The 23,340-nt window shown below is 29.6% G+C and overlaps 1 protein-coding gene, 1 long non-coding RNA gene and 1 pseudogene across 2 annotated transcripts; 1 reads left to right on the plus strand and 2 right to left on the minus strand.

The window, feature by feature from the left end:
• Nucleotides 1-1,118: 1,118 nt before the first annotated feature.
• Nucleotides 1,119-17,313, plus strand: LOC105113115 (cytochrome P450 89A2-like). The gene is made up of 3 exons (XM_011009143.1): nt 1,119-2,851; nt 12,268-12,270; nt 17,303-17,313. The coding sequence occupies exon 1, from the start codon at nt 1,186-1,188 to the stop codon at nt 2,746-2,748; it is 1,563 nt and encodes a 520-aa protein (XP_011007445.1). The 5' UTR covers nt 1,119-1,185; the 3' UTR covers nt 2,749-2,851; nt 12,268-12,270; nt 17,303-17,313.
• Nucleotides 11,675-13,275, minus strand: LOC105113113 (uncharacterized). The gene is made up of 2 exons (XR_839886.1): nt 13,147-13,275; nt 11,675-12,014 (listed from the first exon to the last, which is right to left on the minus strand). It is a non-coding gene; the product is annotated as an uncharacterized LOC105113113 (long non-coding RNA).
• A 1,377-nt stretch (nt 17,314-18,690) lies between the features above and the next one.
• On the minus strand, nt 18,691-22,943 carry LOC105113117 (pyrophosphate-energized vacuolar membrane proton pump 1-like; annotated as a pseudogene).
• Nucleotides 22,944-23,340: the final 397 nt, after the last annotated feature.

The raw sequence follows: 23,340 nt of genomic DNA on the forward strand, positions 1-23,340 counted from the left end.
AAAAAAAAGATTGATTGATAATAAACCACAAACTCATTAATGACACATCTCACACCAGCTAAAAGAAAATACAACAATATATCTAACCACATGGTGGATGGTTAAGTTTAATTATGGGAAGGAGCTACATATATTGTCCAAAATATACTGACTTTTGAAATATAATATTATGTTATTCTGGTAAAATATAATAATACTCTTGATAAAACAAAAATATAACAAAACAACCAACATGAAAATATATCTTGACCGAAAACTTTGGTTATTTTGACTTAAATGACATTTTAGCAATTCATTTGTAATCTAAAGTTAAAAAACTGATAATACCCATGGACCACACGTGCATGTAATTTTTTTTTGGTATCAAAGGAAAATTTAGTTTCTTTGCTGTTTATATAAAATAAAAGGACCCTAATACCCTTCTAAGCCATATATTATTTGAATAAGCAAAAGAGTAATTTTACTATTATAGCTCATGCTGAAATATCTCTAGAGTTACAGTAAAAGCAATATTAAAACCTCCCATTCCCTTTTAGTATATATTTGTTATAGGCAAACAAAATACACCTATGTTAACATAACCGTGTTTTTCTTATGTATAAAAATATAAATAGATGTAAATGGCTAAGGTGAGGCAAAAAAAAAAAAACCAAAACCAAAGTAACCAATCAAACCATGAAAATAATAATAAAATTAATTCAAAAAACTAAACCAAAAAATAAAAAAGGGTACAATTTCAATTTAAAAAGTCTAAAATATATTAAATTGAACCGGACTGACCTGCTTAAACGAATATTTAACTGTATTGTAGTAGGCTAACAAGGAATACCCCATAATTAAACATTAAAAACCATCAGCCGCCTCCCTCCCTTCCAGAACTCGTCCACGACTGTCTTGTTCTCTTAGGGAGTGTTCTTTTAAGAGAAAAGCATGGAAGTCATGGAAGGCTTTACATCATCTACTTTGAGCAATTACCGCAATAATTTTTACGCCGTAGAAAGAAAACCAAACCGAATTTGTTTATGACAACATGCGTGACTTAGTAATATTTAAAAATATTATAGTGATTACAGCTCAAGATATTTTAATACATTAAAAAAATAAAATACCTTCTATATAATTACCCTTGCATGAAATTAATAGCTATCATCGAGAAGAAATCATTTTTTTTTAATTAATTTCAATATGAATCAGTGGTTCCTCATTCTCTTTTCCATCTTCATCTCCATCTCCATCTATGGTATACTCAAATTCATTGTCAACCGATACTTTATCAACACAAAGCCTACTCTCTACAAACTCCCTCCAAGCCCCAAATGCATTCCAGTAATCAGCAGCCTCCTATGGCTCCGCCGCATCTCTCCCTCTAATATCCACTCCATCCTGAACTCACTCCATGCCAAGTTAGGCCCGATTATAACTATCTACCTTGGCTCCCGCCCTCTCATATTTATAGCCGACCGCTCGCTAGCTCACAAGGCCTTGATCCAAAATGGTGCAGTTTTTGCTAACCGCCCACCGGCTTCTGCTACTCAAAAACTTGTCACCAGCAATCAGCGAAATGTTAGTCTTGCTTTCTATGGCCCGATTTGGCGTCTCCTGCGGCGAAACCTTACTGAAAATTTCCTCCACCCTTCTCGCTCGAAATCTTTCTCTCATTCGCGCCGGTGGGCGCTGCAAGTACTTAAGAATCGCCTGGCATCCCAAGAAAAGTCTGGCCAGCCTATCTGTGTTAGGGAGCACTTTCAATATGCCATGTTTTGTCTGTTAGTCGTAATTTGTTTTGGTGATAATGTTGATGAAAACCAGATTAAAAAAATCGAGGAAGTTCAGCGACGAACCTTTTTGAGTTTCAATAAGTTTAACATACTCAATTTATGGCCAAGTGCGACCAAGATCGTGCTGCGTAGGCGTTGGGAGGAATTCTATCAGCTTCGTAAATGCCAGCAAGACGTATCAATTCCATTAATAAGAACAAGAAAGAACTTGCAAGAGGAAGACAGGAAAAGCATGGAACCTCATCATGATCGTGCTTTATGTTATGTCGATACATTATTATCTCTGGAATTTCCCGATGGAGAAAGAAAAATCGAAGAGGAGGAAATTGCTAATTTGTGCAGCGAGTTTCTAAATGCTGGCACTGATACTACTACAACTTCCCTGGAATGGATCATGGCAAATTTGGTCAAATACCCAAAAATCCAAGACAGGTTATTAATGGAGATTAAAGAGGTTGTTGGAAATGGAGATCAGGAGGAGGTAAGCGAATCTGATCTGAAAAGGATGCCGTATTTGAAAGCAGTGGTCTTGGAAGGCCTGAGGCGGCATCCTCCTGCACGTCTCTTGATTCCACATGCAGTGATGGAGGATGTTGTTTTGAATAATGAATATTTGATTCCAAAGAACGCGGCCATAAATTTCCTAGTTGCTGAGATGGGGTGGGATCCAGAGGCGTGGGAAGATCCACTAGCATTCAAGCCGGAAAGGTTTCTGAATCATGATAATGGAATTAGGCAAGAATTTGATATCACAGGGAGCAAAGAGATCAAAATGATGCCATTTGGTGCTGGGAGGAGAATCTGTCCAGGTTACCAACTAGGAATGCTTCATCTGGAGTATTATGTGGCTAATTTAGTTTGTAAATTTGAGTGGAGAGCTGTGGATGGAGATGATGTTGATTTGTCTGAGAAGGCAGAGCGTACAATGGTGATGAAGAACCCATTGCGGGTCTGCATATCGCCAAGGTAGACGATTGTGCCGTGTGGGAATTGGCATATCCACTCATCGCGGGTCATCTGATCGCCGAGGTCGATGAAGATGACGACATGTAGAAGTGGCATTTCCACTTGTTGTTTTTATATTTTACTTATTATTAAACGAATATAAAGTTTAGATATTTGCTAGTATAGTGATCACACTCAATGCGAATTGAAACAATTTTTTTTAAATATATAAAAAATATTAAAAGTATATTGAGTATTTTAATAATATTATTAAATCTAATTAAGTGAATTGATTTTTCTAATTTAACTATTTTTTAATTAAATGAGTTAATTTAATTTAAATTAATTGATTTTATACGTCAAATACAAAATTTAGATATTTGCCAGTGTAGTGCTCACACTCTATGTGAAAAAATATATAAAAAAATATAAAAAATATTAATAATATTATTAAATCTAATTAAGTGAATTGATTTCCTGATTTAACTATATTTTAACAAAAAAATTTAAAATCAATTGATTTTATAAATTAAAATATAATTTGGATGATCGATAAAAATATAATTTAGTTTTTTAAAAAAATTTAATGATAATTTTAAAAAATATATTAAGACAATGACATATTAAATTGACCTCCGCTCCCTTGCGTCTTAAGATCATAAACTCTATTGGGTTTAATAATTTTTTATTTAATTATATAATAAAAATAGATGTTCACAAAATTAAACACCAATTTAAAAATAAATATTTATTTGAGATAATTATCCCTAGAATGCAAACAAAAATCAATAATATAATTCATTTTCAAACCAATCCGATATTAAATAAAAAAATAAATTAAAAACAATTAAAAGACCAAAAGCAAAAAAAAATCCTATTAGTGGGTAAATTTGTCAAATCTGTAAATCGAGTAAGCTGAGTTAGTGCTCCAAACCTGTGAACTGAGTTATGAATCCATTGAGATTATAACTTTTTTCTTTTAATTTTTTTATTTAATTATATGATAATAAAAATAGATGATTGCAAAATCAAACCCCAACTCAATACCAATTTTTTTTTTTTAAATTGAGAACCTCATAAAGAGAGAGAGAGAGAGAAAACCAATTATAAAACTGAATTATCAATTAACCCAATATCTAAAGATGAATAAAAAACTAATTTAACTTGTGAATAGGTCCATGAATTTTATAAAGTTTAATAATATAATTTTTTTTCTAAAATTATTTTTTAACTATATAAAATAAAAATAAATGATAAACAAATCAAGTTCAATTTTTTTAAAAAAATATCCCTCCAAACTTGTAAACCAGACAATTTGGATTATCCTGGTAAACCTACAAATTATACTAACCTTATAGAAAAATAAACTAAAAAGAAACAAATTACGAAGCTAAATTTTCAATCACCTTAATATTAAAAGATAAAATTCAAAAAATTCAAAAATTATACTAAAAATTCAAAAAGAAAAAGAAAAAAAAAAGAAAAATACCGTGAATTATTACAATGCAATGAGTGTTGGATGAATATTAGTTTCTTTCGCATCCTTTAATTTTTATTACTTTATAAAATTTAATAACATTATTTTTCTTTAAAACTATTTATTTTAACAATATAAAAACAAAATAGAATATAAAAAAGCTAAGTTCAATTAAAAAATATTTACCAAATCTATAAACTGGGACAATATATTTCAAGTCATGCATTAGAACAAGTTTATATTTAAAAGTAACAATATATTTGTGATTTGATTTGATAAATTAACTAGAAAAATTTATAACTTAAAGGTGGTGTTTGAGAGTGTGACAGTAGTTATTTTTTAAATTGTTTTTGGTTTGAAAATACATTAAAATAATATTTTTTTAAAATTATTTTTTATATCAACATATTAGAATGCTTTAAAAGCGTGAAAAAAATATCAATTTAAAATAAAAAAATTCATTTTTTTAAATCCTTTTTAAAACCAAAAAATAAACAAATCCAAAATCTAATCTAGTTTAGGCCATATAAAACTCTCATGAAAAAGGGACCAAACAAATTTTTTTATTAGATGTCATTTTATGCATGGAAAAATTCAATAAAAGTTTTTTTTAAAAAAACTTATCATGTTAATACTATTTTTTTTTAAAGAAAGTCAATGTTTTAATAAAAATAATTGACATAGGTTAAATTTAGGTTAAACATGTAATCCACGTATTAGCTTGATGATTTAATAACAAGATATTTTTTTAAGTCATGTTTAACAACTATATGTGGCAGTTGATTACTCTTTTAGTAGTAGATTGATGACATTCAACCAAACATATTAAACTTAGTTTATTATATGATTTTTTTATGGGTCATGGATTAATATAATTTTAACTTGAAATATTTTTAATTCAAAGAAAGTTTCATCCAAGTTAATACTTGTTGAGTTGATTAGAAAAACTAAGTCAACTTTAAATTCAATGTTTTTCAAAACCTGGCTTGGGCCACAACCAGGCTTGGCCACAACCAGGCTAGCCAGGTTGATAATCAAGCTACCAGGCCGGTTAATAAAATACCTGCATTGAACACCATGCCGTCCCAACCAACCATGCATTGCTAGTACTGTAATATAAACTTTCTTGTTTTTATTATTTATTTATTAATTAATTAATTTTAGGAGGAAGGGAGGGACAGAGAGGTATTACTAGAACCGTTTATCAAATGAGTTTACCAGAGGGCTTTATATAAAAATCTTGGTGTTCGATAAAACTTGATCTTGATGATGGCTTGTTCCCGTCATCTTTTTTCTTCTTCTTTTTTTCTCCTCACTATAGCGCAAGCATTTATTTATAAAGTCATTTGCGGTTTGTATGAAAAAGAACAAAATTTAACATAAAAAATATATTTAGATTATAAAAAATTATTTAGTATTATTATTAAATCTACTTTAACAAGTCAAGTGAACAACGAGAGGCACAAAACATCTTTTAAAGTGCACAAATATGTCTATGTGTGTCATAAATGGGGCTAACTTTTTTATTTTTCTTATATATATATATTTAGTTTTATATATCAGATTATTCATTGAGCTGAAAAAAATCTTAATAGAAAAATAAAAAAGCCCCTTGAACGTGAACAATGATTGGATTTATGATAAAATCAATTTTTTCATTATAAATAGTGATTTGATTGATGATAATTTTTTTTTTTGGTTTAGTTGTTTACTTTAATTACAAAAAAAATTAATCAAATTCTAGTGAGTCTAACCCATAGTGATCATTTATGAAAAAATGATTCTAGTTATCAAATGATTAAATAGCTGGGAGTAATTTATTTATGATACTTAGTTAACATTAATAAAAAATATCTAATAAATTAGAAGTTCAATACACCCTATTTAGAAGAAAAATAGATATTTCTTGCTCATTATTAGACAATCACTTATTCACAAACCTTATGTGGGATTAGGTACAAAATCAACTTGTTTTTTTAAGAATATTTTGATCATTTCACTATACTTTTAATTATTTTATATTTGATCAAGTACAAAATCATTTTTAATATGACATGTTAATTAAAAAAATTATTTTTTAAAACATCAAATTACTCTTTGATGTCAATGTTGAATTTTTTTTTTGTTTTTAAAAGCATTTCTATCTTTTCATTGTATTTTTAAAATGCCAAAAAACTTATCATTGACGAACTTGATAATGACCAATACTTTTGAAAATATAGCATATTATTTATTATATTTACTTTCCATTAGGTTCGATTTTTTTTTCTGGAGTTTTTATTTTGGCCCTTGTGTTGTTTTTCTTAACTATTTCACTATCTATACGTAGTCGGACTCAACTAAAATTTGTTAAAAGTAAACCTTGTTCAATTAATATGAACTATGATTTGCCATTTTATTTCAACGCAGGAAACAACAATTAGCGTTGTTTGTTGGAGACACAATAACTTAATTGATACCATTCAAGTTATATCTTGGTTTAATTGAGTATATAATAAAAATATTTTTTTTGAAATATTTAGTCTCGTTCATAAAAAAAAAACTAGATAATTCTGATGGATTAAATTTTTTAATAATGTGTCAGAATTTCAAAATTGAAGTTAAATATGTTCATAATTATGTTATATTATATTGTTTTACTGTTCTTTTCATTAAAAAAAAAAACCATTATGGATTGCACTTTGACAATAATTTTAAAGTGTTTTAGAATTGATAATGGATTTATTAAGGTTTATATGATGCTTTTGTGCTATTTTTAGGTTAAAATAAGGTTTTTTTTTTTTGGGGAGGGGGGGGGGGGGGGGTGTCACACATGTAGAATTACTATGCATGCAACGAGAGGACTATGGTCCGATGATTCGTATCGACAAGCTACATGTGGATCATAGAAAGATGAATTTGTCTCGGAGTTAAAGAGGATTTGATGCTCCTAAGAAGATTCACATTTACAATCTATAAAAAACAAACAAGAAGAATTATTATATTTTATAAGTTTGCTGGCAAATAATTAGGATCGTTACATGTCTCTCTCATTCAGCACTTGCCTAGTGTTGATGCATGCACGACAAGACTCACGGGTGTGTTTCATTGCTGATAAAAAAAACAATAAATTATAATATGATATTTGGAGATCGTACATACATGTAGAGCTGATTAATAAAAAATGTAATTGTCTTGAAGTTATGAGTTTGATGCTTAAAACTATGAACACGCATCACATACAGAATTATCATTTATTCATAACTATTGTAATTGATTTTTTTATTCCATATTAAAAAAAAATGATGAAAAAGTAAAGAAATAGGAAAAAAAAAATAACAACTTGGGTCTCTCTCCAAAACAATCATTAAATAGAGAGATAGGGAGACAAGGAGATTGAAAAATAAGAAGACATAAGATTAAAAATCAGAATGAGTGAAAGGATATGCAAGGAAAAGCCTATAAATAGACTACATAGTAAGCAAAAATAAAAATAAAAAAGGGAAAGAAAAAAAATTCTTGAGAGAATAATAAAAGAAATCATAAGGGAAAGAATAAAAAAGAAAAAGATACATTGAGAAACAAAAAAACATATTTTTGTATGTTGCTTACCACTATATAACTTCTTTCTATATAAATCCACAGTCTTCATATTTTTCTCTTTACCAAAACATCATTACAGCTACCACTAATTACTCTCTTCTTCTGTAACCAAACTCACAATCCAATTTCTTTCATCTTTTTGCTTGATCAACTACCAAGATCACAACTAGCCCTCATGCTATTATGAGTCATTATAAAAATTAAATCATAACATCATATAACAATAATGATAAAAACATCAACCATCTAGGTGGTGGCCAAGTGGTAAGAACTTGGGATCAAGGGGTTTGCTCCCTCTGTGGTCTCAGGTTCGAGTCCTTGGTTGCTCATATGATGGCCACTGGAGGCTTACATGGTCGTTAACTTCAGGGCCCGTGGGATTAGTCGTGGTGCGCGCAAGCTGGCCCGGACACCCACGTTAATCTAAAAAAAAAAATAATGATAAAAACATCATCAAAGAAAAAGATTAAATTAAAAGAAAAAAAAAGAGAGAAACAATAAATACCAAAATTCTTCTTGACCTAACTTTTTTTTTTTTTTCTTGACCTAACTTTGATCACGAGTGATGGTGGATTACACCATGGGTTTAGAAGAAAAAGAAAAAGAGGAGGAGGAGAAGCCTATAATTTATTAACTCATAAGCCTTCCTATTTTGCCTACACATGCAACGATTCTCTATAATCTAGCTTGTTTGTCTGCATGTGTAATCCATGTGCCTCCATTGCTAGACTAATTTTTAGTGCATTCTAGTCAGCTCTAGCAGCTTCTAAATGTTAATTTCAAACCCTAATGCATTGATTTATCTATTTTGATTAATTTATAATATATTATTAATCTTAATGTGTGTATATGTAATGTGAGGTTTTGTGTCCTAATGTTATGATTATATGGGTCTTAGGTTTCTCCTTTTGTGATGTATGTTGATTAAAGAATTGACTTAAGGATGACTTAATCCTTAAAAGGGTTATGTCCCAGAGAAGTTGAGTTGCTTTTAAAAATAAATAAAGAATTAACTCATGGAAGAAATAATTCTTAAAAGAGTTTTATTCAAGAGAAGTTGAAAGTTTGCTGGTTTTTAGAAAATATAAATAATTTTTTTTAAAGAACCAAACTGTGGATGGTATAATCCTTTAAAAGGTCATGCTCATAAAAAGTGAAAGTTTTTTTTTATATAAAATATAAGGTTTTACTTTTTATTGAAGGATTAACTCAAAAATAGTAATATTTTTAAAAGGGTTTTTTCCTTCTAAAGCTGAAACTTTGCTTTTTTGTAAACATAAATAAATAAATATATAAACATATTTTTTGTTGTTGCAAGTATCACTCCTTATTTTTAGAACTTGTTATATATCGCATCTTATCGTTATGAGCAAGGTTGTGAATTCCATTATGTTCTAACTAAAATAGTTAATATATCTCGTACAATTTTAAAAACTAGAACAAAGTAAAACAAATTTTATCTCGCTCAGGATCTTGGGTCATTCTGGACTTCTCGTTCATATTCTGACTGAGATGTTTTGGTTTCTCACTCTTGTTCCATTCTAGTTGTATAATTAAGAAATTAGCTCTCTTATATATCACTTATAAACTCCCTTTTTTTAACACACACAAACTAGCTCTCTTATATATCACTTATAAACTCCCTTTTTTTAACACACACAAACTAGCTCTCTTATATATCACTTATAAACTCCTTTTTTTTAACACACACAAACACTCAGACAACAATTAACTCTCTTTTTGTATTGTAATCCTATCAACAAACACTAAAAATTACTAGAAATCAATAAAATTTAATTAGGTAAGTTCCCTTTATTCTAATACTTGCTTTACTTACTTATAAGCGGATGAATAATTTAAGGTTTTTTATTTTTAGATCAACCCTATAAATTTTCTTAAATCAAAATCAATCCTTTTAAAGGTAGACGTATCACTAAAATCTCTCTCTGGTTTCTTGAATATTAGGTAGGAAACATAAAGTTTCAATCTTTTTTACTTTATTGATGAATGTCTTAACAATATTGAATCTAAAATTTTTTCAGTTTAGAGTTTGTTTTGTTGACTAAAAGTATTAATTTTTTACCCTTTTGATTGTTATGATTGTGTACTATTTGTTTGGTTGTTAAGAAGAAAAGATTTAAAGTTAGGACATAAATTGGTTTGGTCATATTGTTTGTAAATTATTATATTTTGTAATTTTTAATTTGATTGACTATTTTTGCTATTTATTTTTTGTATTTGATTTTTCTCCTTTGATAAAAAAAACTTTTTGTTGGGTTATCAACTTATCATCCATCTCCTTCATAAAACTCCTACAATTTTCTTATATATATACTGATTGCTTTAATTTTAATATGTCATTACTTAGCATTGTTTCCCTTGATTACATAAGCGACCTTGTTAGTTATATTTTATTATCTAGCTATTTTTATGACCTATATGGAATGTTTCCCTTAATTGAGAACATGTGGCCTTTATATAGATTTGCTCCTAGACTTATAATTTAAAAAATAAATTATAATTCATATTCATGAGCTCATGTTTTACTTTTGTTATTGGAATGATTAAGGGCTTTGCTTTTATGTTTATATAAACATGAATCAAATAAATATAAAGCAATTTTTTTATTAGTTGTTAGTATTGTTATCATCCATTTTAGTTCAAAAGTTGTACTACAAATAAAAAATCTTTAGATTTTAATTAAAATTATACACAGAGAGAGGTTGCTAATTGTCCTATAATTTTTATTCCATCTCATTCCAATCAATGATTTAAGATTTATTTCTCCACTCTATACGATACTTTCCTAATAAAGTTAGATAATATAAATGAATTTCATCTTAACAAATCTAACTTTTATATCATCATAAAATTTAAATGAATAAAAAATAATAATTCATGTCATGAATCCACCTAATAAAAATCCAAGGGTCATAACAATTGTAAAAAATGGGACCCTCTATTTTATTATGTCTTATAACTCACTTATTAGAGTTATCATGGCTAGAGTAACCTAAAAGATAGTTTTATTGGTGGTGCCCTTGATGAACTTGTCTATAATGGTTATTTTTGGGTGTTTGAAGACGCGGTTGCGGTCATTTTTCAAAATGCTTTTCACTTAGAAATACATTAAAATAATATTTTTTTAAAAAATTATTTTTGACATCAGCGCATTAAAATGATTTGAAAACACCAAAAAAATATTAATTTAAAGCAAAAAAATTTAATTTTTTTCAAAAGCACTTTTGAAATATAAAAATAAATAGAGTTGTACTGGTTTTTGGGTGCCCTGTTTGGAAAATCTCTAAGGGTTCAACTCTCTAAAACAAGTTGATCATTTTGTTTCACATAAGATATGGTTCCTCTTCCATGGTTCTAAGGGTATTATTAAGGGTCAGATTCATGGTAATTGTAGACTTGATGTCAAACACCAAATCGTTATGATGTAAATATGTGCAACTTTAACTTGGAGATGAAATTAAGATCATAAGCAATTCTTATAGGTGAAATCATGATATAAAAATAAAAATAATCTTGTTTTTTTTCCTTTTTAACGTGAAGATTAATTAAAATCAAAATAAATTAGAAAAATTATAAACATGTAATGTTAAACTTCTAAATATAAAGGACTAATCAAATACAATGTCACACTTCCTATAAGTCTAGCAAAGACTTACTATAACGTGTGACGATTTCATAAGCATTTATAGTTAATTCCTTACAACTTGGTATGTAAAAAAAAAAATACGGGTAATTTTTTTTATTTATTATACACTGTAATGAAATTTCTACTGAAATTTTGGCAAAGTCTCCACTATATCGAGAGATACTAAGTTATTGACAACTCATCTTATACATATTTCATGTTCATTCCATCATCAATGCATATTCATATCGCGTCGCGACCACAATTATTATTAATCATAATATATTACAAATCCAAGGATTCATTTCAAACATATAATTTACAAAACAAACTTGATTTATAACATTAACATTACGAGCATAAAATCTTGAAGGTCTCTAAGATTAAGATAAAGGAATACTAACATTGTTCCTGTCATATAATTATCTAAAGAAAATACAACAACATCCATTTCATCCTAGGTTTAGGTAGAAGAAATAAGGATGCTAACCCTAAGTCATACAAAAGAATTGGAAATGCTAATTCCCTAATTCATACAAAAGAACTAGACACTTAGGACATTACTCTTGACGGGAATGAGAAAGACCTGCAACATCAAAATAAGAGAATAATTATATTAAATAAATAAAATACAACCAGATAATAGAGGATCACTACTACATTTAACTACGCATATATGTACCCATTTAATAGGGCATAATCATAGTTGATCTGTAAAAAAAGATCCTTTACTACATCTAACATCTATCCTTCCATAACCTACTTATGATTTTGTTTTCAATTATACACATCAACTTTTGTTTGATTTATCCTTTTTCTTATTTGCCGTAAAATTTTAGGCAGTTGCTGTTGACACTAATAACTTTTATTAGTGTCATTAGTCTTCCTTACACGGATAGACTAATCAATTCCTTAGCAATGCTGGCACCAAATTAACTGATTGATGCCATTGAGCTATTTCCAACCTAAAATAGTTAATTAATTACTCTCCATCGCACTTGGAGATGTTTCTGGAAATGCCAATGTCAGGTTCTCTTGACACCATTAACTTCCTCCTTAGAAAGTTAATCAAGTTATTATGGGCTTGCCAATACAAACATTATTAGTCAGTATTGTTAACTATTCATGATACAAATAGTTAATCAAGTTTAATATTCATTATATTTCCATTAAGGTCATGCCGATGTTAACAAGATTAGCCACCCTTATTCTGGGTCGGCTAATCAAGTCCATAAGTGGTCATTTTCTTTCTTCTTTTTCTTTTTTCTTCTTCTTTTCTTTTTATATACATAATATAAATCCATATCCAAACTCCAAATCTCGGAGCTTACAACCCAAATTCAGATTTCAAATCCTTGTCCGTTTCAACGTATCTTTCCTTTCTTTAGTCATATTCACTGGGTGAGCATATTTATATAATAATATTATTCCTCTTGCTTGTCTGTAACATTCACATAGAATTGGTATTTGTTTCCCTGCCTATAGGCAACATTCATATTATAATAACATTTCTTACTCACTTGTAACGTTCACACAAGAATAATATTTCTCCTACTTGTTGGTAAGTTTTATGCAATAATATTTATACTGCTCGTAGGCAATGTTTACATAGTTATATTTTTCATGATACACAGTAGTAGAAAATATGCATAATGTCTATCACATACTTGCATTACAAGAATTTAAACAATTTAAAGAAGTAAATGGGCAACCTTTACCTTGAACCCTTGTTGTACTTGCATTTGAGAAGCTGGGTCCCACTCTATATGCTTCTCTTACATTCCAGTAGAACATCCTGAATTAGTACCCAAACCCTTTTTTTGATTCATTCATTATTTCACATGCCCAATTAATTTTGAAAACAAGTTCATGGATAAACTCTTTTTATTTATCACTTTATTTTGTTAAATTAGCATTTATTTACACTAACATTTAATGGTCGAACAAGTCTATTTTTCATTAATAATTTTCAATGTCTTATGACTCAGTTTTGCATCAACGTAATTCGGTGTTCTATGACTCATAACCGGAGTCTCATAACTCCAAATAAAGCAAAATTTGTGTCAATAGAAAGGTAACACATTTACCTATAATCTTATGAAGGATCACGCATCATAATCCATTAATATCAAATCCCAAACCAAACTAGAAGTTAGACACCAATTCTATCTAGTAGGTTTCAGTCTCACCTCCTCTTAATATTTTGCTCATATACAGATTTATATAACTCCAAATAAAGCACAATTTATGTCAATTGAAAGCTAACACATTTATCTATAACTTTCATGAAGGAATATGCATCATAATACATCAATATCAAATCCCAAACCAATCTAGAAGTTATATAACAAATATATCTAGTAAGTTCTATATATAGGTATTTTACCTATATATAGAGTTCTATAACTCCAATGGAGGTAATACCAGTGCCAAAAGTTAGCCAATTCATTTCTCTACAATCTTTATATGAAAATGAGTGACAAATTCCTTCATCTACAATGTCTAATATTAGTGAGAGTTCTAACCAACAAAACTACCATGTTATGAGTAGTTTGACCTTTTAACGGTGTTTTACCTATTTTTGGAGTTCTATAACTCCAATTGAGATAAGATCAGTGTCAAACATTAGCTAATTCATTTATCTACAACTTTTATAAAAATATGCAGTAATTTCCTTCATCTTCAATATCTAATATTAGTGAGAGTCCTGACCAACAAAACTATCATGTTCTAAATTTGTATATTTAACTAGCAATTTATCACTATAACATTCTTACAACTCAAGTTTCCCTTTTACATTCTTTTTAATTTGTTTTATAACCATTGTCTTCAACATACATTCACGACATATATACTAATTTACATGGAAACACTTTTTAACAATCAATGCAAGCTATAAACATTTCTCACATCATCATTGCTTAATTTAACATTTAACATTTAACATATATGCTCATAAGAATTTCTACATGTAATTATCTTATACAATAAATTTCAGCATATATTTAAAATGTAAAATGATCAAATATATATTCTTTGGAACATGTAAGTAATAAAGATTACATTAGAGAAATCCCCTTTTTATCCTCCTTTTTTAGTTGAAACTTACATGGCTTTGGAACCCAATTGTTATCATCAATTTCTCATAATTTTCAACATATTATATGTCAAATGAACCTCTATCTATCATCCCTCTTCAGAATTTTTATTTCCCTTAAATTATGTAAGAACCTTAAAAGTTAAAATTTAGGATTCTTCTAAATTACTCACCAAAACCAACATAATAAAGAAAAAGGGTTAAAGAATATATCTCACTCTTTAAAGTTCATACCCAATTTAGAGTGTCCTTTAGAATATATTCTTTAAACTTGTTCTTCTTCTTCTTCAAGAACCCATACCTAATCACTCAAGCTCCTTTCCTTTAAACAAGTTTTCCCTTCACAAATTTTAGCTTAACACTTTTCTCCTTTAAAAATCACTTATAAAACTCTAACTCACTCTTTGGGAAGGTGTTTGTAAGCTCTTCAAATGAAGGATTTCTGAAATGGTTCTCTCCCCCCCTTTTTATTTCTTTTGTCTAGCGTGAACCATAGAGAGGATTAGTGAAATTCTGGAAATTTATAAAAATAACCTTAATGAGTTCATGTGTAAATTTCTGTATTTTATTTTCTAACCATCGTTAGTTTTACTATATTTTTCTGAACTCTGATTACTTAAAATTTTTAAGCCTAGATAAGATAGTAAGTTTAGAAAGTCTCTGCAAAATTTCAGCCCTATCCAACGATTAGATTAAGAGATATAATCAATACCGTAAAACTAGATAATCAGTGTCTTTTATGTTAAAACCCGAATTTCATGCTTGAATTTATTCACTTAGAATATCATGAATTTTTTTCCTCATTAAATTCAATATTACCCCATCCATCACTGATTTATAAAAATAATGCTTTTATCTTTTGAAGCTCTTCTCCGATTTTGCTAACATTACAAATGTTGATCCGAAATTCATAACTCTCATTTCAAATTCCACCATACCTTAAAATTTATTTATGGAGCTTATTCTCTTCCTTACATATCAAATTTATTATTATTATTATTATTATTATTATTATTATTTTCTACTATATATTCTTTTTTTTTTATATTGAGTCTCCATTACTCATGGAGGTCTTTCACTTTTTTTTTTCATATAGAATATGTAGTGGTGCATCTCTTGCAACTGACCAACAGTGGTGTATCTTCAATGGTGTTAGGTGGTGAAATGGTGTTATCTATGGTGATTTATGGAGTCAAATGCTATTGATCTGACTACTATAGGTGATGGTGTGGTTATGGTGAATCAGGTTTATTGATATGTTAATCCTCTCCATCAATTTGCTTTATTGATCTTGGTTTCCAGATCAAGATCATGCTCTTGCTTTCTCTCTTTGTATTGCTTAAGTTTTTCTTCCATTAATATCTAATTTATGCCTTTCATTTCCTTTCCTTTACTTAGTTAACTTTTATCTTATTTATATTCTTATCTTGTTTATTTATGTTTCTCTATTTCATTATGTTTAACTAAGTTTATTATGTCAAGGTGAAAATGTTACATTAATGGTGTAAGAATAAGTATAGTGTAAACTCAACATGGGCCTTAATCTTTGATACTAACATGTTTTGTATTTGTTATCTTGTTCACTTTTAATACTTTGCTTGTTAAATGGTTAATCTAGATTTATGTTGTATAACACTTGGTACAACAAATACTTGGCACTTGTATAGCCCATACTGTATGGTATAACCGATACTTGTGCTATGAAAGGAACTTGATTTGTTGTTAACATAAATTATAATCATGAATGCCTAACAATATTTACAAGTATTAGCACTATTCGAATAAGATAACTAATGCAGTCATGTTAACAATTTATAATCTGATTAGAATCTTCTTTGTGTATGGTTTCCAATTGAAAAATAAGAGTTTATACTAGTTTGACATACCATTAGTGAATCTTCTAACCTTGACATTTGTTGTTGTCATTATTTAATCCTTATGTTAATCTTCCATCTCAAAGTTCTCATCAACTTTTTCTTTTTCTTCTTTATTACTAATTGAATGTTTGAGATGGCCATGCTTGTTTGGAAAACAAATTGCATTCGTAGGTGAGTGAGACTTGTTTAGGATCAACATTATAATTTCGGATTTATTATTGTGTTGAACATTGCATGTATTAATTTGGGATATATAATATCTTATAAAGCAAGATATATCATACTTTTTTCTTTAAGATTATTGAAGTACATCTTTCCTTGTAAAAGTTGTGTGAGTTGTGTGATTATGCATAAAAGATGAGTGTGATGCTTTACTTGTGATCATCCCTTTTTATCTAATCCTAAACAAGGTTTAAATAAATAGAGTAATAATTATTAGAGAATTAAATAAACAAAAGTGTATAAATGCCTTGAGTTGCTCAGTAACTATAGATATTCATCACAAATATTTATTTTTACGTCAAATGGCAGCTTGAAATATAAGTATGCAAAAACACTTTAAGTTTGTGACTTTGTGAGTGACATGACCAAAAGATTGTTGTCTTCTTCCAAGTGCAGGAGTATCGAAGTAATAAATAACCCGGTAAAACCTGGGTTGAACCATAGGGAGGTTAGTTGTACAAATTATAAATAATAATAATATAACAACAACAACAATAATAATACTAATACTAATAATACTATTAATAATAGTAATAATAATAATACTAATAGTAGTAGTAGTAGTAGTAATAATAATAATAATAGAAAAGGAAGAAAAAAAAGAAGTTGATGAGAACTTTGAGATGAAATATTAACGTATGGATTAAATAATTATAACAACAAATGTCAAGGTTAGAGGATCCACTAATGGTATATCAAATAAATATAGTATAAACTCTTATTATTCAATTGGAAACCACACATAAAGGAGATTCCAATCAGATTATAAATTGTTAACATGATTACATTAGTTGTTTTATTTGATTAATGCAAATACTTATAAATATTGTCAGACCTTCATGATTATAACTTATATGTTAACAACAAATCAAGTTTCTTTCATAACACAAGTGTTGGTTATACCATACAGTATGGGCTATGAAAGTGCCAAGCATTTATTGTACCAAGTATTATACAACATAAATCTAGATTAGTCATTTAACAAGCAAAGTATTAAAGAGTGAACAAGATAACAAATACAAAACATGTTAGTATCAAACATTAAAGTCCATATTAAGTTTACACTATACTTATTCTTACACCATTACTGTAACCTTTTCACCTTGACATAATAAAATTAGCTAGACATAATGAAAGAAAGCAAAATAGATAAACAAAATAAGAACATAAAAGTTAACTAAGTAAAGGAAAGGAAATGAAAGGCATAAACTTGATATTAATGAAAGCAAAGCATAAACATTACAAAAAATACAAAGAGAGAAAGGAAAAGCATGATCTTGATCTGGAAACCAAGATGCCTAAATGCATGGCAAATGCCTCCTTTTATAGGCCAAAATTGGGAACTATTGATTTGATGACTAATTGATGAGTGGGTGGCCAACTCTTGACTTGGTGACAATCCTTATCTTCTCTTGTCTGCCCAAAACGTCATTGATAACGTCAAAACTGGAGCCAGTTGCAAACATGAAAGTTGTAGGCAATTGTCTCAGCTTTCTTGTGTAAAAAATTCAGCTCATTTGGACTTCTAGAACTCCAGATATGGCCAAAATACCGAACAGTGCTCGGGCTGGAAGACAGATTCGGGCTTCTTTGTTGTTGCTACAATTTGGACTTGATAATGTATGCTAGTGGAACAAGCTTAATTGGAATTATTTCTATTGGGATTTCTTCCATGTGTTTTGTTAAACTTTAGGAGCTCATTGTTAAGGCCAACAATGGCTTGTAGTGGTTAACATCTATAGAAGAAAAGAAAGAAAAAGAAGAAGAAGAAAAGGGGAGAGATTCTTAGAATGCATTCATTATTTTACCTATGCCTACGCTTCCTATCATTCTATTGCATATAATCCCAAATTCCTTTTAGAAGAGTTACAAGTCATGATTTCCTCTGAAGCCACTTGTGGTCTCCACACAATATACTAACTAGAGAAAAAGATAACTAAATGAAACGTTAACAATCTTAACACCTAATCAAGTGAAGTGTAATGTTCAGTAATAATCTTTTCAATTATTCATTTGTATATGCCAAAATCCTCTCCCTAGATTGAACTTGTAACAATTTTTCCCGTTTAAAGTGCCTTTGTCCTCAAGGGAAAATTCCAGTGCACCAGTAGGATCATCTCTATGATAAAAGCATTAGTAGAGATCTTAACACAGATGGCATAGTCAAGCTTGATAGTGCCTTTCATCAAGCTAGGGATGACATTAAATTGCCTGTAAACTTCCATAACCATCTTAAGTATTGCACTTCTCCACACTCTTCATTATCATGATAGAGAATCAGTAAAGAAGCATTGTGCTCACAATCAAACCTGTCATAACCCAATTCTAGGTTATTCCTCAAAAATCAATTTCTTTTTTAAAATAAAAAATAATAATGGCTAGCAACGTGGAGAAAGCAAACTGGGGAATCAAGTTGCAATTTTGGAGGAAATTCAAGGCCTAATTGTACCTTATTATGCCAAAAAAAAGAAAAAAAATGCAAATTCAAGGTTAAATTAAATGATTATTGGATGAATTTACATAAAAATTAATTCCATGGACATAATTAAATTTTTAATAGGCCAATTTAGCTTAATCATGGGCTAAATTGAATTTTAATTATGTTTAAGAATCAATTTAGGTCCAATTGAAGGATTTAATTAAGTGCAAGGACTTAATTATACTTTAAAATGGGTCAAAGTAATGTTATTTAGGGTTTAATTGGTGAAAAATTAAGTTTGAAAGCCAAATTTATGCTTAATTGAGAAGATTGGAATTTTAAGAGATTAAATTTATTTTTTACCATGTTAATTGATTGAAATTAAGACTAAATTGCAAGAAAATTAAATTTTTGGGGTCAATTAGGGGCTAAATTGAAAAGATTTGTATTTAAGGACCAATTTTGAAAAGGCGTCAAAATTGAGGGGTTTAATTGACAATAACCAAGGGTGAAATTGAAAAAAATTGAAAGTTTAATTGTCAATTAGGGGTTAAATTGCATAAACCCAAGAATAAGAACTATATTGCAAAAGGCGTGTAAATAAGAGACTAAAATTGAAGTTTTGTAGGGGCCTAATTGAATTAAATCAAGAGTTTAGGGTTAATTAGAGGTTCAATTGAAATCAATTAAAAGCTAGAGGACTGAATTGAAAATCATTGAAAATCCCTAATTCAATCCAAAACGACACCATTTTGAAAGAAAAAGACGACGCGTCATTCGATACTGTTCATTGTCTTCCCCGATTTTGCTCGAAAATGCTGTCTCGGTGGCTTCTTTTCAGATGCATTTAATGCTTCATTGCTTCATCAAATCTAACAAAACATGAACAAAAATGATCCCTTGCAGTTTCTTTACAACGTCAATTGAACGGTTCAGCCTGAATGGAAGAGACGGCACCAACATTGACGTAAAGAGGCCACCTCAGGCAACCTTTTTCTGGAGATTGAACAACTCATGAGGCACACTTTGAGCCAACGATTTGGATGCGTCCCAACTAAATCAAAGACTGAAATTTTTTTTCCTTGTGTAGATGAGATTACCCTCTTCCACCAGTTATAAATAGTGGTGGATTTGATGTCCTGAGGGAGGAGAAAATCGGGTTAAAAATCAACCAAAAACTGGCCCTTTTGCCCTCGTTTCTGCAGTTTTTCTTTCCCTCTCTCTCTTTGCCATTCCAGCCACCAACCAAGGCCACCACCAGCTTCTCTACCACCAACTCCACTATAGGAAGCCACCGAACGACCACCAAGAGCCACCGTGAACCTTTTTCTCTCCACTTCGCAACCCCTCCTATTTTCTTTTGTTACCTTTACCACCTGCAATCAGTTCCAACCGCCGACTCCACCATAGCGCGACGTACTCTGTGTTCAGACCACCACCACACCCGGTAGTCACTCCTCTATCAATCACCATTTTCTGCAACCATTTCAGTTACATATAGAACATGAACCACTATTCACATTCTGCAAGTAATTAATATAGAAGTTTGGTCGGGCCAGTGTGGCCCAGCTCGGCCCAAAAAATATGCTGGGTCGAGATTGGCCCATTATTTTCTGGGTTTATGCCTGAACCAGTTATCTGGGTTGGTCCAGCCCACATGTTTAATAATATTTAATTAATATATATAATATTATATTATATATTTGTTTTTGAAAAAATACAAAAAAATTCCAAAATCTTTTTCAAAAATCCTTTAAAAAATTTGTGATTTTCTTAAATATTTTTCTACCAATTTTGTATAATATCAGGTTGTATATTTACACTTTAAAATACAAATCCGGTATTAGAATACCTAGTTTTCTCTAAAATATTTCAAAAAATTTCAAATTTTTATTAAAAAAACTTTTAAATCAATTTTTATTTTTTAAAAATTATTTTCATGCATACGGCCAAATCTTAAAAATTTTCCAAGCATGTTTTCATTAAAAAATTACATATTTCTTATGTTTTAAAAACCCAAAAAATAGATATCATAACCAGTTTATACTCATCCATTAGGATTTCGCTAAAATATCAAAAGTCTTTTTCTAATTTTTTTTCTTTCTAAAATCCAGATGTAGACTTTAATATTTGTAGGTATAAAATTACACGATAAAGTATACTCTCATGTATTAAAGATACAAGGTGTACATAAATGTCATGCTAAAATTCAGACTTTAGAACGGTTCGAATTTAACCCAATAAGGTAGAGATTGTCTCATAAAGAGAGATCTACCTTGAACTTTAGAAAAGACCAACAAATAGAAACCCAACTTAAAAAAAAAAATCAAACAACAATACAACTTATCTTAGGTAGGGTGCACTGGGGGTGATGTGTCTTCTCCATGCACAACCAGTCCCTTACCCAGACTCTCACAAACCATAAGTTTCTAGTGACCATAATACTAGGTGGCGAATCCTAAATATTAATCATAATTTTATGATTAAATCTAAAACCTTTTCCAACACACAACACCTTACAAAAGGAGGCACGATAGATAGCCTCTACTATCGTCAGACGACGTCGCCCCCGCGACAAAACCAATGAAAACTTTAGGAGTTAATACATTGATTGTTCAAATTATGCACCAAGTAGGGCCAAAAAGTAATCCCTCCTTGATAGCAATAGTGGTGTTTTTGCCAATATCAAGGGCATCAGTTTTGTCTCGGATTCCGTGGATCATATCTGTCATCTCAGCAACACCTCTGGCATTGTCATTAAAGGGACCATATGTATTAATTAGCAACCTAGTGGCAATGGTGCTCAATATTTCAAGGGCAATTACAACAATACCATACACAACAACAAAAATGAAACTAACAAAAATGTTGACTATGATAACAAAGATAGGAATAATGACAGATTTGTATTTTAATGCAAGCCCAAAAATAACATTAATGGCAGCTCTAGTTTGGCAAGAATCAGGAACATCTTTAGCAAGGCTGTGTGCATTGCTAGTATAGTACTCAATTACAAATCTAGTAATAAGATCGGCCCAAAAACCAACAATAACACACAAGAAGAGTTGCCAATTCTTGACAACTTTTTGGTTTTTAAATTAAAGATGGTAAAGGAAGATGAGAGAGATATCCAACTAACAATGGCAACTCTAACGATCATTAAAACAATAAAAGTGATGAGTTAATTCTTTAATATTGACATAATTTCCTTCACAACCTTGATTTCAAGGAAATCAGTTGCAAATACGATGGCTATCAAACAAACAATGATACCCACAGAACTGATAATGTGAGGACATAACATTGGTGTCAATTCATGATTGATTCCAAAAGAGGAGATGAAAGCAACAACTAGTGGAACACAATAAGAATCAATGTATGAGGTAAACAGATCAGATCCTATACTAGCTATATCACCTACATTGTCATCTATCACAACAAGATTTCTTGGGTCATCCTAGAAAATATCCCTTTCAACCCTACTAACAAGATTAGTACCAACATCAGCAACCTTGGTGTTATACCTCCATTAACCCTACCAAAAAGAGTCATGGAAGATCCTCAAAATCCAAAACTAATTACAAACTCAAAAAGCCTTTCCCAATCATCACTATAGTACAGCTTAAAAACGTTGATGTTAATGTAAAGCACCAAGAATCCATTTGCAGCATGATTGCCCCATATCTAAACGCAATGATAAAAGCCTTCCCACCTCCAGTTCTTGCCTTGCCTCTAGGGTGGTTCTGACATTAACATAGGTTGTAATTTTCATCCAAAAAAAGCCATAAGTGATTAAAGTGACAACACGAAGCACGAAGGTTCTGGTGTTGAAACCAGTAGTGGCAAAAATAAACTTGCACAACTTTAATGGGTTATAGGTGCGAGGTTGAATTTTCTTTTCTAAGTAAAAATATAACAAAATTTTAATGTTTTATGGAAAAATCTTGAAATGGGAAAAATATATTAATGCATAACAAATTTTAAATACAAGTATAATATTAGCAACAACTTATTAATTTTCTACTATGCTTATTGTATTTTTCTTACATAATTAATTTGAGATATGAAAAGGCTAAATAAAAGCTCATTTGTAAAAATAGTAATCAATATACAGAATAAAAGGAATAAAATTGCAAAATAATATGTAACATTTAAAATATGTAAATCCTAAATGAAAGCTTAGTATCTAGTGCTATGTTATTTTTTGTTTTTTTATATTATAATTTGTTTATGTTTTAAGAATTTTTTTTTTAAAATATTAATATTAATATCAATTTCAAATCATTATTGGACTAAA

The sequence above is a fragment of the Populus euphratica genome, unplaced genomic scaffold, assembly GCF_000495115.2.
Source record: "Populus euphratica unplaced genomic scaffold, PopEup_1.0 scaffold392.1, whole genome shotgun sequence".
Taxonomy (NCBI): domain Eukaryota; kingdom Viridiplantae; phylum Streptophyta; class Magnoliopsida; order Malpighiales; family Salicaceae; genus Populus; species Populus euphratica.

Excerpts from the sequence above, each read along its gene's own strand:
- LOC105113115 (XM_011009143.1), top strand. The coding sequence starts at position 1,186 with ATGAATCAGTGGTTCCTCATTCTCTTTTCCATCTTCATCTCCATCTCC.